The 22,117-nt window shown below is 35.5% G+C and overlaps 1 protein-coding gene across 1 annotated transcript in view; it reads right to left on the reverse strand.

The window, feature by feature from the left end:
* The window catches only part of LOC126829527 (alpha-1-macroglobulin), a 40,242-nt gene that overhangs the window by 15,527 nt on the left and 2,598 nt on the right, over positions 1-22,117 (reverse strand). The window contains exons 2-19 of the mRNA XM_050559454.1: positions 18,749-18,808; positions 18,218-18,384; positions 18,021-18,046; positions 16,763-16,916; positions 15,954-16,024; positions 15,267-15,392; positions 14,235-14,274; positions 12,158-12,242; positions 11,716-11,863; positions 10,322-10,558; positions 7,143-7,469; positions 6,506-6,676; positions 5,924-6,118; positions 4,823-4,972; positions 4,140-4,361; positions 3,404-3,499; positions 1,789-1,922; positions 159-282 (exon numbers count right to left, since the gene is read on the reverse strand). Of these exons, the coding sequence (XP_050415411.1) occupies positions 159-282; positions 1,789-1,922; positions 3,404-3,499; positions 4,140-4,361; positions 4,823-4,972; positions 5,924-6,118; positions 6,506-6,676; positions 7,143-7,469; positions 10,322-10,558; positions 11,716-11,863; positions 12,158-12,242; positions 14,235-14,274; positions 15,267-15,392; positions 15,954-16,024; positions 16,763-16,916; positions 18,021-18,046; positions 18,218-18,384; positions 18,749-18,807 (2,532 nt within the window). The 5' untranslated portion in view covers position 18,808. The remainder of the gene's footprint in view (positions 1-158; positions 283-1,788; positions 1,923-3,403; positions 3,500-4,139; positions 4,362-4,822; positions 4,973-5,923; positions 6,119-6,505; positions 6,677-7,142; positions 7,470-10,321; positions 10,559-11,715; positions 11,864-12,157; positions 12,243-14,234; positions 14,275-15,266; positions 15,393-15,953; positions 16,025-16,762; positions 16,917-18,020; positions 18,047-18,217; positions 18,385-18,748; positions 18,809-22,117) is intronic.

Here is a 22,117-nt window from a genome sequence, read left to right on the forward strand (position 1 = left end):
TAATTACAAGAATGTCAAATTTACAAACCAAGAGTTATTTTTTAAACAAAATATGTGAATCCACATCCGAAATTGAAAAAGTTTTTTGCGATAATAACTAAATGAATGGAGCAATTATCTCCAAAAATTCAAACACTTCGTTTATAATGTCCACTCACCGACGCTATGTCAGAGGTTAATCCCACACCAATACTGGAATATCTACTTATAGCAAATGCGCTGGCAGTCCATGTTGTTATTGTGTCTGGTACGTTCAGTGTAAAATTAGCTTCACCAGTGACACTTAAAAACAAATTAAATAGTTTATGTAAGCCATCTTTTCAGTAAGAGAAAGGTTGGAAGGGAGTTATTGTTAGCCATGCCCGATTTCAATACATGGCTTCATCTCACTTTAACCTCTCAGATTCCTCGATAGAAAATATCATCGCGAATACCAAGTCTCGCGCTTTCCAACTGAAATGTCTAGCTGTGATAATCAAGTTCAAGGTTCGTTCAGTCTCTAGGTCACTTTTCCACTACGATAATGCCTTGATCCACCTATCTAATTTATCTTTCTGTTCTTCCATTGTGCTGGTATGGTTGCTTTTCTTTGGTTTTTAACTAAAAAAAAAGCTTTCAATAGCTGTAAACGAATCTATTCCGTTGTGTTTATATCACATGTCTTTGGTAAATGGAGATAACGTACCTAAATGTTTGAGAATTTCAGACTAATCTAGCAACATCTAGATGTTGCAAAACTCACATTATATTGTTTGCGCTGTTATTCTCTTAACATTATAGGCCGCTCAGGCGCTTACTTTTAAACTAATTTAAAAATGCCGGTTTTTTAAGACAGGAGGTTGTTAAGTTCACCCAAACCAGTTTAACTATTTTGATGACGTCGGTTAAAGGTTAGAGTTAATAACGCATGGCCACATGTGGTCATTTTGCAATATAGATAACTTACTGCACGTGCCCAAAACTAGCCACAGCCGACGTTTTTAAAACCAACCCTTGCAGACTGCCAAGATAAACAAGCTTTCAGAAAAATCTTCTCGAAGACTGGTACCCCCCCCCCCCACACACACACACCTCACACTCACACACCCACACACACACACACACACACTCACACACCTCCCTATTACCTTTCCGTTCTGACGATAAAGTTAAACTCGTTAAAGGATCGCCAGGGTTTTGAGAGTAGAAGTAAAAAATAAATTGCATTGGGACTGAATTAATATATCAACATTAGACTATGATCAAAACGCATAGATATGGCACCCGTCACCTGGATCTATGAGAAGGCAGTATAACATGTTAGGCTTCCTCGTATTGTCAGTGCACGCAAACAAAACCCACAAGACAAACCAGCTGACACGACACATAAACCACACAGACATTGCAAGAAATAAACAATGAACGTATACGTATAATATATCAGATTAAAGGGATGTATCCGGGGTCAACAATAACCATCCAACGCGCTCGCGTACATCCTAGCTTCGACGTCTGCTACTGTCACACAATCAACATTTTATTTATTGACGTCAGACCGTGTAGAGTGTCAGCTAGTCTAGAAGAGATGATTGAAATCATATCTACCAACCTAAAATATTAGACAATGAATATGCATACAGTTACGAATTCCCTATTGTCATGTCTTGCAGTGATTCTACCATTAAGTAAGATTCACCGACAGACTGGTTTCCAACATGTTATTTTCCATGCACTATTGTGTATATTATTATAGCTGCATTAGATAAATAACCTATATTAAGGTTAGGGATTGTTGTGTTATAGACTTACCCAGCATTTTGTGAATCCCAGATCCATGTTTCTGGGAAAAAAGATCGCACAGGTGTATCAACATCTAATGTTTCTACTGCAAGCGGTGGAGCCTGTACAGCACTTTCCATTGACATTTCTGCCATCTGTGGCTCTGACATAGATAGAAGAGTTTATATATATAAAAAAATGTATTAACATGCATGAATGCGAGTATACCTTGAAAAGACAGTTATAGTGAATCGCAAGCTGTACATGCAAAATACCTGAATGAACTTTTCGTTCATCACTCATTTACTCTCTGTTTGACCATTTGACCGGCTCACAAAGCATTCTCAGACTTAAGTTCTCAACTTTCAATCACTGTGTATTAGAAACACAAAAAATTTCACATAGTTTCTTATAGATGTATTTGATACAATAAAACAACGAACATTTTATAAAGGGCTATACTTTAGTTAAAATAAGGCGAACAAATAAGTCTGAGAATGTTTTGTGACACCGGGGCTTATTGAATTTTGCATTCAATTATACTGAACATGGGTATGACAACATTACAAAGACAGCTGTTGGAAACGCATAAATGAAATTAATATCTAGTATGGAAACGTATATTATAATATGAATAAATTAGTTTTACATAAAATGAAATGGTGTTAAGGTCCTACTGTTCTGCTATACTGTGTGCTATAAGGGAAATTTTGCCTGGACAGCGGCACTATGGCCTATGTATACACGGGACCTCGGTTTTTCGTCCCATCCGAACGACTAGACAGTTGTACTTGTTAGACCCTCAGTCCTGCACCACTGACAAGGGGAAACCACGTCGGAAAATCCCGAGGAACTCTCTCGGCCAACACCGGGAGCGAACCCGCGACCTCCAGGCTGGCGAGTCAGCGTTTTACCCACTTAGCCACCGTGGCTCCTTTACATAAACACCATATTGGTCCAGATCAATACTAACGGAAATGATGACAATTTATAATAACATTCGCTACGACCAATACATAATCATAATTCAAAAGCATATTTTAACTAACATGAAGGCTACAGCCAACGTCTTGTTTCAACGTAAATTTGCGCAAAGAAAACGGGCCTCCCGGGTTATTGGGTCTTCAATAAAATATTTTATTATCTGATCGTTTGTCATTGTATTTCCAGCTGAAACTATCTGGAGGTAAAGGTCAAATAAAATTTAAAAAAAAAATTATCCACAAGAGCATCGGTTACACATCTGGTATCATTTTGTCATTTAATATGGAAATTTACATAGTTAATTATAGTATCGTCCACGTCAAAACTATTACTCCTTTTATCTATAAAGAAAACAAGATTGGTATTTCTTGAAACGAGAGAGAGAGAGAGAGAGAGAGTTTAACGTCCACTCGACACAAACTAGGTAATTTCGGGACTAACATATGGTTTTTTAATTTTATTTCAATAATTCGCTTGCGCGTAGGGGTCTTTAGCAGTGGGAGGAAAACGGAGTATCCGGAGAAAACCCACACGGTGGATAGGTGACCCTACTCTTTGTCACATACAACAGGGGAATCGAAACCACACCAGTTATCTCAATGACAGACCTTATGATACATTCGGCCACACAACCCCCTCCCGTATTAAAGAAACATTAAATACCGCGTCTGAGGTAATAGCTGGGATATAAACAAGTAGATCTAGGTGCTACATAGTTGTAAATGAAAGCATCGGTTACTACGTAAACTCCCGTATTCTGAAATATCAAAGAAAAATGTTATTACAGCATATTATTACAACATATTTATTATTACAGCATAGTGCGCCCTTTCATATAACATGTTCTGGGGCAAGATAACCTTCCTATCTAAGGCGAAGGAGGTCGTATTGAGTGCTTTGGTGATCTTCACCAGTCAATGATATTCTTTTTGTACAAATAAGATTATTGAAAAATTTGAGAAGAAATCTGACAATCCATGACTGGGATATAGATGATTTAATGTTTATTCTGATAATACACATGCCTTTTCATTTTTCTTTACATCGTGGCGCCTGATTTGCAGCAAAATGTACATCTTGGGAACATTGGACAGCGAAGGATATCTGATATTTGAGTGGAGGGAACGTTCACCCGAAATAGTATTTGCATTAGCGGACGCGGGATGTTGGGTGTGTGTAGGTAGGGATTGGGGGGGGGGGGCACCTCCATGAAAAGTATGAAAAATCGGGGTGTCAATGGTTATTGGTGCCGCGTATCCTGACTCGAATATAAAATTAAATTTCAACAGCTACATCATGCCAACCGACAAAAATTTCAAATGTAAGTAATAAGTTGATTATACTGTTATTCAAGGACCCGCCTCTGTTTTGCAAACTTGGTTAATTGTTACACTTACCCTAAACATATCCTCGGCATCAACACCAGATGTAAAGTAAGGATATGGCCAGTATATTGATAGTCGGCGATGACGACTCAATAGTTCGGCTTGCCTCTTCTTCCTAAGTTCAGCTGCTCGTTTCTTTCTGAACGCTATCATGGGTCTTTCAAAACCACCTCCACCACCACCGTAATAATATGGTGTATATCCTGTATCCAGTTGATTCAGGAAATCTTGAACCTTGTGAAAAGAAAGTTGACTTATAATTTAATAAATGCCCAGTCCTTATCGTTTTATAGTTCATGGTCATGCAATTTATTTCAGTCATAAGCATGGGAGGGGTGGGGTACCAGTTTTTTCCCCCCGGAAAATTTTGAAAATTGGACGACAGCCAACACGTTTTCCAGCCCAGAAAATCATTCTCTAGCTAACTCTGAACAATGAACATAGAAGACAGGGGCCCACACGACAGTAGAAACAGTAGGTATTTTAGAAATATGGTCGGATACTTTTTTTTCGGGTGGCTACGGTTGTGCTTGGGAACCATGCTACGTTTTCGAAACCATTGTTGACATTAGCGGAAGTCGGTCCACACACAACATTTTTTTTTACTTTACTTTAGTACTAATCAATTATAAAGCAAGATTTATGTTTAACACTTGTTGTCGCAAAATAAAAAAAATATTTAGAATATTACTTACATTGGAAATATGATCTTCAGCAGGCGCTCCCAGCAGAGTTGTACTTTTATCAACAGCCAGAGCATATACTTGTGAATATCTATAAGCATTGACTCCAAGGGTTACCTCTTCACCGGTCTCTACTTTGTCTTTATTGAAACTCAAGGAAACCTGCAAATGGTTATAACAAATACACGTCATTGAGATTTAGATAAAGAACTGACCGTTCTTGCTATACTAGTTCAAAAATAGATAATGAAAAATGAATATGTTGAAAATATCCTTCAAATTACTTCATTCTGAGCGAAGTTATGAGTGTTGGGAGATCTACCTAGATTGTTTATTATAGTAGCACTGTTACAGGGAGTTCTAATCCATTTAAATACCTGTCATCCGGTGGTCCGGGGAGTTGATTATGGGCTTGTCATGTTAATAAATGTCTCAATAATAGTTTATATATCATCCAAAGCCATAATAAAAGCTGAAGAAGGCAGATTTCGCTCTTATATAATGCATCTTTATTTTAATCCAATAAAAATATAATTCTTTTGATCGAACAGTATATCCAAATCTTGATTTTTTTTTTATCTATATTGAATAATTTGTACTTTAAGCTATTGATATTTTGTAAAGGAGGTATACCTTAATATCGATGTGTTGAGAAGCGATACCCAAGTTACCGTATCCCAATGTTTCACATCAAAATATTGAACAGTTTGAAAATCATGGCGTAATTTCCTCAAGGTTTCACGTAACTTGTTCAGCTTTATGAGTGACTTGATAATCGTGATGGTCAGTTAAACTTCGACAAGTATATAGACAAGGGTGTCCCATGATTTGCACAGCTTGCGATTTAAAGGTCTTAAAATATGTTACCGGCAATATGCACATAAAATATAAACAAGTAAATTATTTTACACTCAAATTTCTTCTGTGCACAAACATTCTGGATTGGTGTTCCATGCTGAGTGTCAAGTCCGGTATGAGCATCTCCGACATTATTTAGATAAAATTAATCTTAACATCCGCCTTGAATTTTAAATTCTGTTTATCTTGGATTTTCAACTATACATTATAGTCATCAAATGTCTTCTATTATTTTATAAAATACCTAGAACCTACCTTATTTCTGAAGAGTCCATCCACGTTAAATGATATAGCATCAGCGACGATTTCATCATTTTCACCTCGAATGAAGACAATTATTCTTAATTTGGGTGCCATATTGTATCGTACAGCAACTCTTAATTCTTGTTCTTTACTGGCTGATCTGTAGGACCGGTACCTATTAAATACCACCACACCCCTCGATAGGATCTTGAATGAACGAATAAAAGATTTATAATTTTTATTTGTTTCTGTATAGGACTTTCTCAGGTAAAATTTGTTCAACTGTTTTGACTATCTAGACATGTTTTTATCTGAAAGCGTGAGCAGTAAAATTCAAATTTAACGATTTCAGTTTTTTTTCAGCGCGTTATCGTGAATTTTGTGGTAACATGAGAGTTCCGTTAAAATTTGCAAATTGGTAACATATATATATTTCCTGATAGTTGGCGCAATTAATGATATATTTAGAAACATTGCACTTTCTAGCATTTCTTTTTGTTGCAATATGACCACAAAGAAGAAAGTGATTGGCATGATTTCTGAGAAGACACCCCTGTTAAGATATTTTAATATCCCACGGATAGCTTTACTCACCGTATAGTAAACCTTTTTAAACGAAGCAGTGGATTTTATATCAAAAAATATGTTGGAATTAGTTTTTGGTTTAGAAGTTCTCAGCGTCACTGATATAAAGGTTTTGCTGGGTGATCTTGTTACAGATAAACTTTGGGTTCTGGTAACTTGGGTATCACCGGTATATGTCGCCTAAAAGTACACAGTACACAGTAATAAAAGTTTAAACATTTAAACATTGCAATTTATTCACAAGTCATCTCTTTATGTTTATAACTTCGACAGAATTGGCTAATTGGCTATATGTCACTGGCTAAATTGATAAAATGTAATTGGCTGATTGATCCATTAATATCAAATCGATGACTAAACTGTCGTGTTCTGATCCTTAGTGAGTAAGGAGATGGTTCACTAGCCAGGGAGTCCGGGGTTCAATCCAAGTGTTGGCTAAAACAGTTCCCCTGGATTCTCCAGCGTGGTTTCCCCATATGAATAGTCTGGCATGGAACATGAGTTAGTCGTCCCCATGGGGCAAAAAATAAAACAAAAGAGGTTCTGTGTGCAACTTGGCGTGCACGTAAAAAAATCCCTTAACAGTTGGAATTAAATTGATGAAGGAATTAACGTCCAAATCAAAGTACCCTCAATGTGTACTTACCGTTAATGAGACGGTCAAAGCATTTAAATCAGTAACCAGCAGATCATACGGAACCAATCCATTACTTGGCACTTCCAGTATCTGTTCTTCAAGATTGCGATATTCATAACTTGGACCTCCGCAAATAGGATAGTATGGACGAGCAATAACTTCTTTCACTAGCATAGGCTCTTCGACTAATGCTCCGTTTGGGCTCGGAGTAGTAGTTGTCGTAGTGGTAGTGGTAGTTGTAGTCGTGGTTTTAGGGACTTCAAATTGGACTGTTCCAGTAACCTTAATAGTTTTAGGGTTGAGGACTGGTCGATCATCTTGTTGTTTCAAGTCGATCTATTTCATAAATACAGCAACAAAAATAAATGTTATTAAATATGTTTGGACATACTTAAAGATGGGTTCATTCGAACACAGTTAAGTCATTAAATCGGCCCACAAAATCGACCGGAGGCTCAGTGCGTATAGCAATGTCTATGTATATGTATAGCAATCGTTGTGAAACTAAATCAGAGAGATTTTGATTTGACAGTTTTTACGTACTTTTGAAACAAGTTTCGAAGTGTTTTGGTTTGGTTATGCAAGATCTATTTCGACGTTCTAAAGTAAATGTACGGTGCTAAGACCACCTAAAGATAAGTTTTAAATGTCCCTTTTATTAATTAGAACAGGTTTCGCTTTAGTTTTTATATTTTACGCTGATATTTTATTGCTTAAAATCTTCCTAGTGCAAAAACTGACAATTTGACCTTTTTGGTCTCCGAGGTCACAAAGAACGAAGGTGAATTTAGCAAGTTAACATTTTTATTGAAAGGCTGGTTACTTTCAATCATTTTCAGCATGTTTTCGTGATACAAGAATGGCTGCGCATTCACTTTCAGTGCAAATGACCTCATTTGACGTTTGACCCCGAATATCTCGAAAACGACCCAACGGCGGACTGATTACCACTCGGTATCGTATTCTACGCAAAATTTTACTCTAGAAAGGTTGAGTCTGGTTTTGTGCCCATTTGCTGGACACCCCTCCGCACTGAGCCCCCAGACTAGTATAACTGTACACCAAAATTACATAATCAGCCAACTCCACTTTTGACCTATTCATCATCTTTATGATGCTTACGGTGGATTGCAAATTAGACGAAAATAGTGAAGTATTTCGTAGGATACACTTTTTTCACAGCATGTAGATTTCTTCAAGTTAGAATATTATGTTTGTCAATCAAAAACTGGTCCAGACATTCAACGCCCCTAAATAACGCAGGCGTTTCTATTGTCAAGGCGTTCAATGATCGTAATGATCGAGAGAGATTCACCGAGCCAGGTCGTTTACGTATATCTTAAAAGTAAAAAAAAGAGAAAGACATGATGTTTAACTTCCACTCGACACAAACTAGGTCATTTCGCCACTAACATAATGTGGTTCAATTTTATTTCAATCTTTAGCAGTGGGAGAAACCCGGAGGAGGGAGCGATCCTTCTCATTGTCATGTAGGGCAGCCACGGTGGCTATGTGAGTTCGACGCTGGCTCGCTAGTCTGGAGGTCGCGGGTTCGCTTACGGTGTTGGCCGAGAAAGTTCATCTGGATTTTCCGGCATGGTTTCCTCCTGTCAGTGGTCAGGACGGGGGGCTTGACAAGGACAGAATCTAGTCGTTCGGATGGGACGAAAACACATAAAAGAATAAGAAATTTCCTTTATGCCGGTCTGGATTAGCCCAGTCGGAACAGAACTGTAACGCGTTAAACCCCACTTCATTTCATTTTCACTTCCATGTACAGACTGGGAATCGAAACCACACCACTTGACTCAATGATAGACTTTATGATTTCATGCGCACGCGTTAACCAACTAGACCCCCCCCCCCCCAAAGTAAAAAAAAAATGTACCATTTTAATGATTTCCTACTAATCACCGACAAGGGAGGTCCATAACTTATGAAATTATTAAATTTATCGCGTACGATACATCATGCTATGCAGGCCTTTGAGACTGATAATAACTAAATCCATGAATACCAAACAGACTTATACAAAAATATAGAAGAATTATCATTACATTATTTGTTTAAGACATAATGTAAGAAAAAATAGAAATAATGTAACCAACAAAACTTGTAACTGAATTATGATTAATCGATTTGATAATTTTTGGATGAAATATAGGTACTTCTGACTGTCTAAGTCTAAACTGGAATATGTTTATTTATATGTGACCTTTTCATAAAATAATATATTTATATGCGAATTTTCATAAAATAACAACTGAAATTTATTTATTTATATGTGAAATGGAAAATATAATATGTGTGCCCTTTTCATAAAATAAGAACTGGAATATATCTATTTATATGTGACATTTTCATTAAATAATGAGTGGAATATATAATATGCGACCTTTTCATAAAATATTTACTAGCTGTATATAACCATATATCAATAACTATAATACTTTCAAATCAATATATTGATTCATATTTCAAAAGACCCAACATTTAATAAGAATTAAGCAAAATCAATTACCAAATAACTCTGAAAGCAATCTGAATGGGGTAATACTGAACAATTAATCCGGTCTATAGGCAAAAATTATTTTTTTAAGTTATTTAAAAACCGCAATATCCCTGAGATTATTATACAGACTTTCAGATCATATATACAAAACATTTCTTAGACCCAAAACATTTCAAATTAGATCAATCCTATAGTATGCTATATATTAAGTCCAAATTACCTTTTCATTTCTCGCGGTCATTTTATTAGTCAACGCCTAAAGGATAATTCAGTTCTACCATTTTAAATAGACCTGAAAGCTGCATTTAAGCTAGAACATTTTTAGTCTTGTTAATCTAATCGTGTGAACATTTTCCATGCCTAATTTTTGTTATATAAGGAACATTTTTACTGGTCTTGGGACGAGTTTAATCAAATAACTGTACAGATTTTATAACATTTATTTTTGAAATGGTGACCTATGTTTTCAAATGAAGGATTTGTCTTTCAAAGGAAGGATTTTTCTTTCAAAGGAAGAATTTTTCCTTCAAAGGAAGGATGTTTCTTTCAAAGGAAGAATTTTTTTATCACATTTTCTTTCAAAGGAAAACATTTTGTTTTATCAAATGAAGAGATTTCTTTTTTTTTAATGGAAGACATATTTTTTTTATAAAAAATAATAAAGTTTCATACTTACAAAAAGATGATTTGTCAGACCAGGTTTGTAGTTTGTTGGATTCAGAGCAAAGCTAATTTTTTCTCGGGTGTTCTTCACGGATGTTTTGGAAGGCTTTGAGACATACATAATTCCTGTTTCACTATCTGTAACATTGGCTTGAGCTACAATAGTTTTATAGGATATACTGTTGTAGCTAGCGATAGTCGACAATTCCTTTAAAGTTATTCGAACATCAGCATCACCATTATCATTCAGCTGCAATGTAAAGATACTGTTTAAAATATTTCGGCTTCTTATAAGATATTGTTTTTAGAGGGTCTAACAGAATCGTGGTATATGGCATAATAATACCCCCAGTGAGCCGCACTGGCTTAGTGACGAAGACGTTGGCTCGCTAAGCAGGACGTTCCACGTTCGATCCTGGTATTGGCCGAGGCAGTTCAGTGGTGCAGCGAGGAGGGCCTGACAAGGGTCGACTTATATTAGAGATTAACGTCGATATAATAATCTGTAGAATAAACCTGAAACCAGGTCTAATTTCATATCAATAAATCGTTTGCACGTAGTAGTGTGTAGCAGATGATGGGTGGGTGGGTGGGCGGAGGACCCAAAGAAAATTTTCGAGGTTAGACAGAAGACATTACTCCTTGTCAAGTGCAAGTGCCGAATTGAAACTACGCCAGTTGACTCAATAACAGATCAATCAGCATCCAACTCCCTCATTATGTGTTTATATGTTCCTGATTCGATTTTGTTCTGAAAGTTAACACGACGAACTTTTACTTTATTAAAGAAACCCAGCTAACCCCAATAACACATTTCCTGAAAATAAATGTTCACGGTAAACGGTTGATTGAATGGATTGTGTAGAGTATCTTCTGGAGGCGCCCATCCCCCTTCGCCCCATGGTTGAATACGTTACTATCTGGACCAATACAGTACGTAATGGTCTGGGTCCAAAGTTTACGCCAATCCACGACATCATTGATGTTTCATTATTACTTCAATCGCCATCTTGCTCCTTTTATTACAGTTACTGAAGTTTCGACCGCATTCTCCACACAGAGAACTATCAGTTTCACATTTTTCTTATACACAAGGGCTAAATAAACATTTTCAATTTCATTAAATGTAATCAGAATAAATAAGTCTTAAAATTCTAGACGTTGAAATTTAAATATTGGTCTAATTTCGTATCTGATCTCAAGCAGAGCTAATTGCAATCAGCGTAACTTTCGTATGCTTCGACCTAAAATATATTAAAACCACGGAGACATCTCCACTTTATGCCAGCAGCCATCGCTACCTTCGTTTCTGGAAGTTTTTTTCTTCCTTTAATGGACCATCATTGTTTTTCGATGGACCAACAAATAGCATTAAGTTGCAAAATGAACTAATTATTATTTACTTACCTGCAAATCATACATAAGTTCAGGTTGTTTGCTGATCTGCACTTCATATTTTCCTGTTTCTGGATTTCGTACATATTTTCTTGTATTGTAATAGTCCACCGTTACTCGCAATACTACAGATCCTCTCACAGGCTTTCCGAATGTGTACCTGTAAACATAGCCAAAATTTGGGTTATGCTTGGAGTAGCAAGCATTGGTTGCCTCGGAAACAAGTTCACGGCAGCGAAGCTAACAAGGAAAGCGTGTCTCGTAGTATGGATAGTAAGAAAACCGAGGTTTGAATTCGAAGAGTGGAAATCTGTTTGCTAAATTAAGGTAACACAGATGAAGATTATATAGACGGCGTGTTATCTACATCTAATGCATGAAGCTAAAATACGAGATACCCAAAAGACGTTTTAATTAATTTCTTTTATACACAGTGAGTCTATTGCATACTTACATTGATGAAACTTTAACAATGACTTCTTCATCTTTTTCAGCAACAAATGAGGGAAGTGAAACTTTGGCTTCAGCCTTAGGTAAAACTGTCAACAAAATAGAAATCTTTAAACGGACCAGAAATAAAAATCCATGTACGTATGAAATTTAAAGCCAAAATATAGAGGAATGGTGTATTTACCTTGTCTCGAAATTTCAGCTCAAAATATTGAGTCGTTTGGGCGTGAACGTCAAAACCGCTTATCCGGACACGTAACCCTTTTAAGATTTCGCGTCAATTTTTTCGTTGGGTGACATGATAATCTATTGCTGTTCCTTTAGAGGTTTATACAATGCATGACCCACGTGCTGTTCTTGATAACGAAAGGTAAATTTCACCTGCACGTTATTTTTATAAAATAAAAGTGTGGTTCTATCCGGACACACTGTATATTACAGCTTGGGACACCAGTTTCCATTTTCAGATGAAGACTGACGGGTTTAAGTATGGTCAGGTACAAAACTCGGAGAGGGGAAAAGTCGGAAAATTATCAAAAATATTATTTTTTTTAAATTGGCGGAAGTAGTTGTAGTTATACATCTATTTAATAAGTTGAACATAATCTGTAACTTTTCAGTTATATTTTAACCAAAATAATGCAATATGGCAGTTATAATCGAATATCCGAGTTTTCCGAGTTTTGTATTTTGGCCTATACGAAAACACAAAACTGGGAAAACTCGGAAAGTGGTCAAAAAAGTTAATATTCCTGGCTCATTAAGTCGCATCGATGTCATCCTTATCAGTGATTGTATCGGCCTAGCGAAAATTCACTGCTGATCAGTGTGACACAACTCCCCTAGCAATGATCTCTGTGTTAAAATTATATTTGGGATGTATTTAACGAGCTCTATCACATATTTTATAATGACTGACACCAATATTGTCCTTTAATTATCAAATAATATAACTGATTAGCAAAAAATACTGATTAGCAAAAAATACTGATTAGCAAAAAATACTGAATTTCAAATACTCAATTCTAAAATATTAATATCTGAATATCTACATGAAGTTATATTTTACTGAATAAAAGACATAACTTATAAGACAAAATGTGACGATTAATATAACCTACGCTTGTGTGTAAATCGTCCATTCTTCAATTATATGAATGACTTGATAATTGCGACGATCCCCGAATACTATAACTTCGGCAAATATGTAAAACCTTATTATGACGACGGAAGAAGATGCCTCGCACTCTCTTCTCACGTCATTGAACTATAACAGCGTATTTTTAAAGTGACCTTTTTGTGTCCATACAAGAACTTTGTTTTACTTTTTTTTGTAATTATTCCTTCATATTTAAATAATCTTAATTAAATCGAACTGTCCATAATATCATGTATTTATATGTATTATATCGGATGTTAAAATTTGTAATAAACAACAACATAAATACAAGTTAATAATTAATCAAGTTTTATTGTTTTAACATATCTTGGATTTCACCTTTAACGCGAAACACGCTTAAGAGATATTTTAGCTAGTCCTGCGCAACTGCCAAAAGCTGTGTAATACCTTTTCGATGAAGTCCCCAATTTCCTACTCTCTATCATTCAGAAAATAATATTCTAAGTTGAAGACTAGGAGGTTCTGGGTAACCGAGATTACCAATTTCCACCTTATACAAATTCCTGGATAACCGTGTCTATATATATTTACCAATCGTTGCAATTATCAAAAAAGTTATTCCGGAAGTGTTCCACATGACGCCAAAATATGAAATGAAATGGGGATTATCGTCCTACTGTTAAGGGCCGACTAGGTTAAAGAGGACGGACGTGTCACATAACGCTATACATGAATCTAGCGATCATTAAATGCGAACGGCTCGATATTTTATTTGAAAGTGTCAGAGAAGGTAATTGGGCAATTTCTTCTCTTTTTTTCTCTTTTGATTTGCACACACTTAACCCCACTTTATCGACGGCGAGGCGGGCGAGCATAAGACATCTGGGACGACTTCTTCAAAACTAAGATTTTAAAATAACCTAGTTATACATGTGTACCTGACTTTAAGTGAAATACTTACCGTATTTTTCAATGGTGAAGGTTACTGTGTGTTTGGTACCCTGAGAAAATCAAAAGAGTTCATTATTTTGTATCTTAATTGGAGAATGACATCGTTGTCTCAATAACGAAACTGGAATCCTCAATTTCTAAACTTTTATACATTAGGAATAATTTTTTATAATTAAAGACTATAAAGAATTCTAATCATTAATTTTAAAATTTGATATGTTATAGTTAAAAGAGAGAGATCGAGGAATGGGGTTTAGTGCCCACTCGGCACAAACTAGGTCAATTTTATGGTTTAATTTTATAGCAATAATTCTCTTGCGCGTAGGGTCTTTAGCCGTGGGAGGAAACCGGAGGAGGTTGGATAGGCGTCCCTTCTCATTGTCATGTACAAGCTGGGAATCGAATCCACGCCACTTGACTCAATGACAGATCTTATGATTTCACGTGCACCCAACCCCCACAAGTAAAACAAAATATGTACTATTCTAATCGTTTCGTACTAATCCCACGAGGCGATTCTACTCCTTCTCACGTACAGGAGAAATTGAAATCACACCACTTGACCCAGTGACAGACCTTATCATCCAACCATTCCCCCCCGCCCCCAACTGCTAGAACAAAGGTTAAATATACCGTCCATGGCAGTAAACAATCACAAGTTTTTTTGTAAAAAAATATTTTATCCAAATATCAATCAGATCATTCAATTCAATTCTAATTTAAATTATTGCCATTTAAAGTTTGGAATGGCTTCTGTGTGTTTCACTAGTTTCAGATTTGAGTTTTAATATGGATTTTTCCCTTAAAGAGACATTATCGTTCTCTCCAAGAAAATCAGTGTAATCAATTTTGAATAGAATTTCAAGAATAAACCAAGATTCACTTATCCAAGCAAAGGCCTAGTTACAGTACAGAATTATAAACCTCAATTTTAAGTCTTTTTTTCAGAAACATGTACAAAATGAACCAAAAAGGTTGATTGAAAAAAAATTGTATGTAGACTGAATTGAAACCTACACTGGTAGGCTGAATTGAAACCTACACTGACAACTACGCTTATAGACCAGGTTCCGAAGATGGGTTCACTTGATAGCTGAAGGGAATGTTCGACAACACCATACCCATCCCCTTCTTTGTTGTAATATTGAATCTTATTTCGTCGTGGATCCTGTGTAATAAAAATAAAGTACACATTTAAGAAATCCTTATGACTAATCAAATAAAAAGAGTCCATGATATGGAATATGGAATTTTCTAAATGGAGAAACTATCAAAGTGGTGTCAGTTATCACAACTATAAAATCAGATAAATAGGACAAATAGGACAAATGAATTACTAAAAAAAAGTGGCACAAAAATTTGTTCTAAATGGTAAGCATATGCAATCTAGGGTATGACATACGTCATTGCCTATGTTTTAGTAGATGAATAGGGTCTGATATGCTTTTAGAAACAGAAACTACTGTGCAGAATTATTTCAATGACATTTACTGATTGAACTGGAATATACAAGTCACAATTCTATGGAATAAGCAGTATTGTATTCCATAGAATAATGACGTATGGCTAGAAACCACAGGAAACAGGAGATTATTTCTTTACAAAGACTGTAATACCGCCTTAATAAATGTCTCGTTTGATTATTTAAAAAAAAATGATTCTGTAAATTTAACATTGACTTTAATACTTACTGGATAGGATGAATATATAAGTAAATGCGAATGCTTACCGTAACTGTTACTTCAAAACTGCCCCGTTCAGGGGTAAGGTTGGGCTTTACACCAAAAATACGGTATTTCACTTAAATAAAAATGTTTTAGACATTACAATAATGTTTAAATATTTCCAAGTAACATTTAATATTAGCAAAGTTACACATATATAAACAAAGGCTTAGAAAAAAATAAACCAATTCTGCCTGTATTTAAAATATAAAACAGTTATATTCGGTGATAAAGTTAAAGATGGATGGGAAAAATATAAATGTCTTTTTGTTTTCTCTGTTAAACGGCCCCCATATAGTAAGGGTTTTGATATCCCTGTCTCTCATTTTGATCTGGAAACTGAAACTAATTTTAGGGGATTCTAGCGCTAAATATTTCGATTTGTCCTTTGAGGGGGTAGCGATCAGATGCTGGTTTCTAGAATTGGGTTGCAACCAACAACAGGTTGGGAACCACTGCAATAATATATTGTATTTTCTTTCTATTGTATTGCATAAAGCATGAACATATTATTGTTTAAGGCTTAAGTAAAAAAAAAAAGAAAGTAATGTTGATTTTCGTGACGAATAAAGGGTCCGGAAAGCGAATCAGTGACTCCAATTACTAAACGCATCGAATAATGATCCATTGTTTCAAATGTAAGAAATGTGTGTTTTATCTGAACACAAGATCTTACCGTCCGCTCATTGAATATGACCAAATGCCCTGGAGGATTTTCATTCAAGAAAACATTAAATTTCAAATACGAAAGCAGAGAAAGTGAGAGGTGACGTCGCCAAGATGTATTTTGAAGGGAATTGATAATGATATTTACCTATTTGCCCAGGTTTATAAACCTTTTTATCTGTTTGTATTACAATCTCCAAATTATTGCTATTAAAGGTAACATAATTCGTCTTTTCAAATTCTACGCCACCAGTTCCCACAACTTTAATGCTGTAAAATGATTGTACTAAATCGCACGGAATCTGAATAGAAATAAAATTGAGTTTAACGTCGTATACGCCACGCAGTCTGCTATGATTGAAACTTTGTCTGGACAGCTTCGATCCTGAATTGGAGGAACACGGGGCAATGGCTGTATGCCAGCGCTATTTTGTTATAATCTGCTCTCTTCATTTCAATAACACGTTTTGGCTTTGTATACCCATCAGATTAGGAGTGAATATCATACCCTGTCTCGAGCATGATATCGGTCAGTGCTTGAGCAAGATATCAGTAGTCACAAGCACTGGCTAGAAGATTGCTTATGGACACTAGCAGATTCATTAACGCAAGAAATCTTGCGTAATGTACATAATATATAAAAGGTGTCTATAAATAATATTACATGCAGTTTCCCGATTATCATAGGATTACTTATTAATTTCCTTTATATTATAATGGTGTGTTCCCACTTAGCCGGCAGACTGTTAATCCTTTGATTGATCTTAAAACTATAGTCTGTTTAAAAGTAGTCACTCAAGAACTGTTCACTAGTGTTCAGCGTTAATGAGCTCTTAATCCCTCTTAATAAAATTTATTAACCAACTTATTAATGACATTTTGAACATAGTTCATGTCGGCGTTATGATTTCAAACATGAATTCAATTCACTATATTAATATAAATAGATGGTCGATCTGTAAAATGATTGTTATGTTGTAAGGCATTTATTTATAAATTATATAATGCTATTTAATAAAAGTTAAATGTGTAAATTGTAATGCATTTTTATATGTGTAAATCATTTAATGTTATTTAATAAATATTAAATTTGTTAAAATCAATATATTTTTATATGTGTAAGCTATTTAATGTTATTTAATAAAAGTTAAATTTGTTAAAATCAATATAGTTTTAGTCGTAAAAAAGATATGGACTATAGTTTATAACACCATTGTTCTAGGATTAACTCTGGATTAGCGGCAAAATTTGACATCAAAGCCTGCCGGCTAAGTGGGAACACCCCATTATAATTGACCCCTCTATTAATTACATTAATGTATACACTGAATAGCCATAGTCCTAATAATATACATCCTTGTAGCACACCATACCTTTTACACACTAAAAATAGAATAGCTACTAACCTTCAAATTAATCGTTCGGGTTGTACCTATAGCAAACAATTGAAATGAATTAAGATGCTAATAACGTTTGAATAAATGTTTTTGTTGTTTACCTTTAAAACAAAATGATTGAATGAATTTAATTTACACATTCAAGAAACATGCGTAAACATATTATATAAATTATTTTCGTCATATCCATATTAATAAAAACTTACGTATCAACGTTGGGCCGTACTCTGCGAATACCGTCCCTGCTCTATTCACTAATGTAGTTGTAAGGTTGTAATGCTGACTTCCTAGAACTTGTGCCGTGAAGGTATAATCAACACATGGGCGAATAGTTTTAGGTAAAAGCACCATATATGTTCCCTGTTCTGCACATCTGAGAAAATAGTAATGAAAATAGTTTGGCGGTACATCATGGTACAAAAGGTTCGTGGCAATGGCTCTTTCACTGTTCCCATTTCATAATACACTATGCCGAATTTCTTCATTATTATTTTTAAAGTTGCTACCTCTTTTTTTTATCAATACGTGTACTGACAAAGCATTGCGGAGAATCTTTGGGTTTTTTTTTGCCACAATGGAAATAACAATCACAAAAAAACCCCCAAAAAACCAAAAAAAACCAACAAAACAAAACCAAGATGTTATACATCGTTATAATACGAGTATGAATATATGAACGTTTTAAAACGTTTTAACTGTGTTAGCTTATCAAATAAAACTCATTCAAATATACTTACAGACAATAGCTTAGCGCAGAGGCTAAGATTGAAAGAAAAACTTTCCAATTACTCGCCATTCTGAAATTTGAAAAATAAAATCATCGAACATACTTATTATTCGATACCGCCTTATTGCGGTCTTTATGAACACAAATGTCATCGCTAAGAAACGTTTTAAAGCTATGTACAAGAGTAGATATAATAAAATGAAAAAGAAAATCGGTAGAGTAAGTTATTTTACTGCAGTAAACATATATCTGACTTGAAATTGTATAGAAGTGTGTTATGATCAAAATTTTGCTTGGACAGTTGCGCTACGGCATACACTTATATCGAATTCCAACTGTCAAGGGATCTGTTTACCAGGCCCTCTGTCCTGCACCGCTGACAAGAGGGTACCAAACCGGAAAATCACGATGATCTTTCTCATCGAACACGGAAACCCCAGGTTAGCGAGGCAACGTCTTACTCACTGAGACACCGTGTTAAAAAATTGTATAGAATATCTTCAGGAATGGTGCTCAGAATTTGGTGGTATTTAATAACTTCACGTGGGAATAACTATTCATATCACAATTATAATAAGCATAGGTAATAAATCAAATGTACAATTATCGATATTGATATCAATGTCAAAAACAGCTGCACCTTTTTAGTGCCATGTGTTTATTTACTCGAGTTGCAATGATTCAAATAGGATTAAATAAATCAAATACTTTAAAGGAGCTAAGTCTCCAACTTAATATTTTCCATAATATTCGAAATTAAAAACACGAATAAGAATTAAATATTGATGAATTTCAATCAATATTGATGTTGTTATCTTGCCGTGAAACTATAGGATCCTAATATCCAATATTTAAGACATATTAACATTTTATAATCAGCACAAGAGTCGTGTAACCTGTGGTTTCGGGTGCCATTTTGTAATGAATAAATAAAAACATATCCTACAACACAATGTGGAAGTAAAAGGCTGATTCACAAACGACAAAATAATAATTTTAAATTACGTGTAGAGTGCACTAAGCAGGCGTAAACGACTGCCATTCAATTTGAACTGTTCGCGTATTTCACCGAACATAATTGATTAGAAATTACAATATTTTTTTCAAAAATTGAATATACATCACATTACATACATTCATATTACATTAATATGCGCTTTTAGAACCATTTTTATACGCCCACATTTTCACGTGGACGTATATTGTCGTCGCCCCTGTCCGTCCGTCCGTCCACAATTGTTTGTGAACAGTCTATAGGTCACAATTTTTATCCGATTTCAATGAAACTTGAAATATAGGTTTATCACCCTAAGATCTCGGTTCATTTCGATACTGGCATGTATAGGACTGTAACTTCATGGATTATGGCCCATGATTGTACGAAAAATCACGTTTTTAGCTTGTGAACATTGTAGAGGTCACAATGTTTATCCTATTTAGTTTAAACTTAAAATGTATGATTATAACCCAAAGATCTCGGTTCCTTTCGATATTCGCGCATATCGGAACATAACTTCCTGAATTATGGCCCCTGATTGAACGAAAAATCGCGTTTTTAGCTTGTGGACCCTATAGAGGTCATAATTTTTATCCGATTTAAAAAACCGTATTATTATATCACCGTTAAACCCTTAGGACGGCTGAGTTCGAATTTCGTGAAAATCGGCCCAAAATTGACAGACAAAATGGCCGCCGTTCGTTCTCAAATAGCGTAAAAATATGGTATATCACGGTTGTGGACCCTATAGAGGTCACAATTTTTATCCGATTTTGTTGAAACTTGAAATGTAAGTTTATAACCCAAAGATCTCGGTTCCTTTCGATATTCGCGCATATCGGACCGTACCTTCCTGAATTATGGCCCCTGATTGGACGAAAAATTGCGTTTTTAGCTTGTGGACCCTATAGAGGTCATAATTTTTATCCGATTTAAAAAAACGTATTATTTTATCCCCGTTACACCCTATGGACGGCTGAGTTCATATTTCGTGAAAATCGGCCCAAAATTGACAGACAAAATGGCCGCCCTTCGTTCTCAAATAGCGTAGAAATATGGTATATCAAGGTTGTGGACCCTATAGAGGTCACAATTTTTATCCGATTTTGTTGAAACTTGAAATGTAAGTTTATAACCCAAAGATCGGACCGTAACTTCCTGAATTATGGCCCCTGATTGTACGAAAAATTGCGTTTTTAGCTTGTGGACCCTATAGAGGTCATAATTTTGATCTGATTTAAAAAAACGTATTATTATATCACCGTTACACCCTAAGGGCGGCTGAGTTCGAATTTCGTGAAAATCGGCCCAAAACTGACAGACAAAATGGCCGCCCCTCATTCTCAAATAGCGTAAAATATGGTATATCAAGGTTGTGGACCATATAGAGGTCACAATTTTGTTGAAACTTGAAATGTATGTTTATAACCCAAAGATCCTGGTTCCTTTCGATATTTGCGCATATCGGAACGTAACTTCCTGAATTATGGCCCTTGATTGTACGAAAAATTGCGATTTTAGCTTGTGGACCCCATAGAGGTCATAATTTTTATCCGATTTAAAAAAACGTATTAGTGTATCACCGTTACACCCTAAGGACAGCTGAGTTCAAATTTCGTGAAAAACGGCCCAAAACTGACAGACAAAATGGCCGGCCTTCGTTCTTAAATAGCGTAAAAAATATGGTATATCAAGGTTTAGGACCCTATAGAGGTCACAATTTGTATCCGATTTTGTTGAAACTTGAAATGTACTATTATGACCCAAAGATCTCGGTTCATTTCGATATTCACGCATATCGGACAGTAACTTCCTGAATTATGGCCCCTGATTGTACGAAAAATCACTTTCTTTTTAGCTTGTTCTCTATCCATCTCTCGAAAATGTGGGCGTATCCTGCCTGGCAGCCGCTGGTTGTATATCTAAAGGTTCCAAAAAATAGGGTCATATGCCCTTTAATACAGAAATTGCCATTCCTACAAAATGAGTTACCCCGCATTATGAACAGTATTTTGGGTCTTGTTGTCATATATGGTTTCGCCCAAATTGTGTATTCACACATCGGTAGGGCGAAATCCGTCGTTTCTTCGATGAACGTCTGTATTTCCCTGTACATTTTGTATAATTGTATAAGCTTCTTAAAGTTTAGGGAATACTCTTCGAAACCTCGCCCAAATACATCAGTAGCTGTTTTCCATGAGGTTTTGTCTTATAGCTGTGTTAGCAATTGAGAGCCACGGTGGCTCAGTGGGAAGGACAGGTGCGAGTTTTCTAGGGGCCATGTACAGAGCGGATCTAGAAGCTGGGAATGAATGTCAACAATGAATGTCAACAAAATACTGGCTAAAACATTAAGCGTCCCATTAGAACATAGACAGTATT

This window comes from Patella vulgata, chromosome 8 (genome assembly GCF_932274485.2).
Source record: "Patella vulgata chromosome 8, xgPatVulg1.2, whole genome shotgun sequence".
Taxonomy (NCBI): domain Eukaryota; kingdom Metazoa; phylum Mollusca; class Gastropoda; family Patellidae; genus Patella; species Patella vulgata.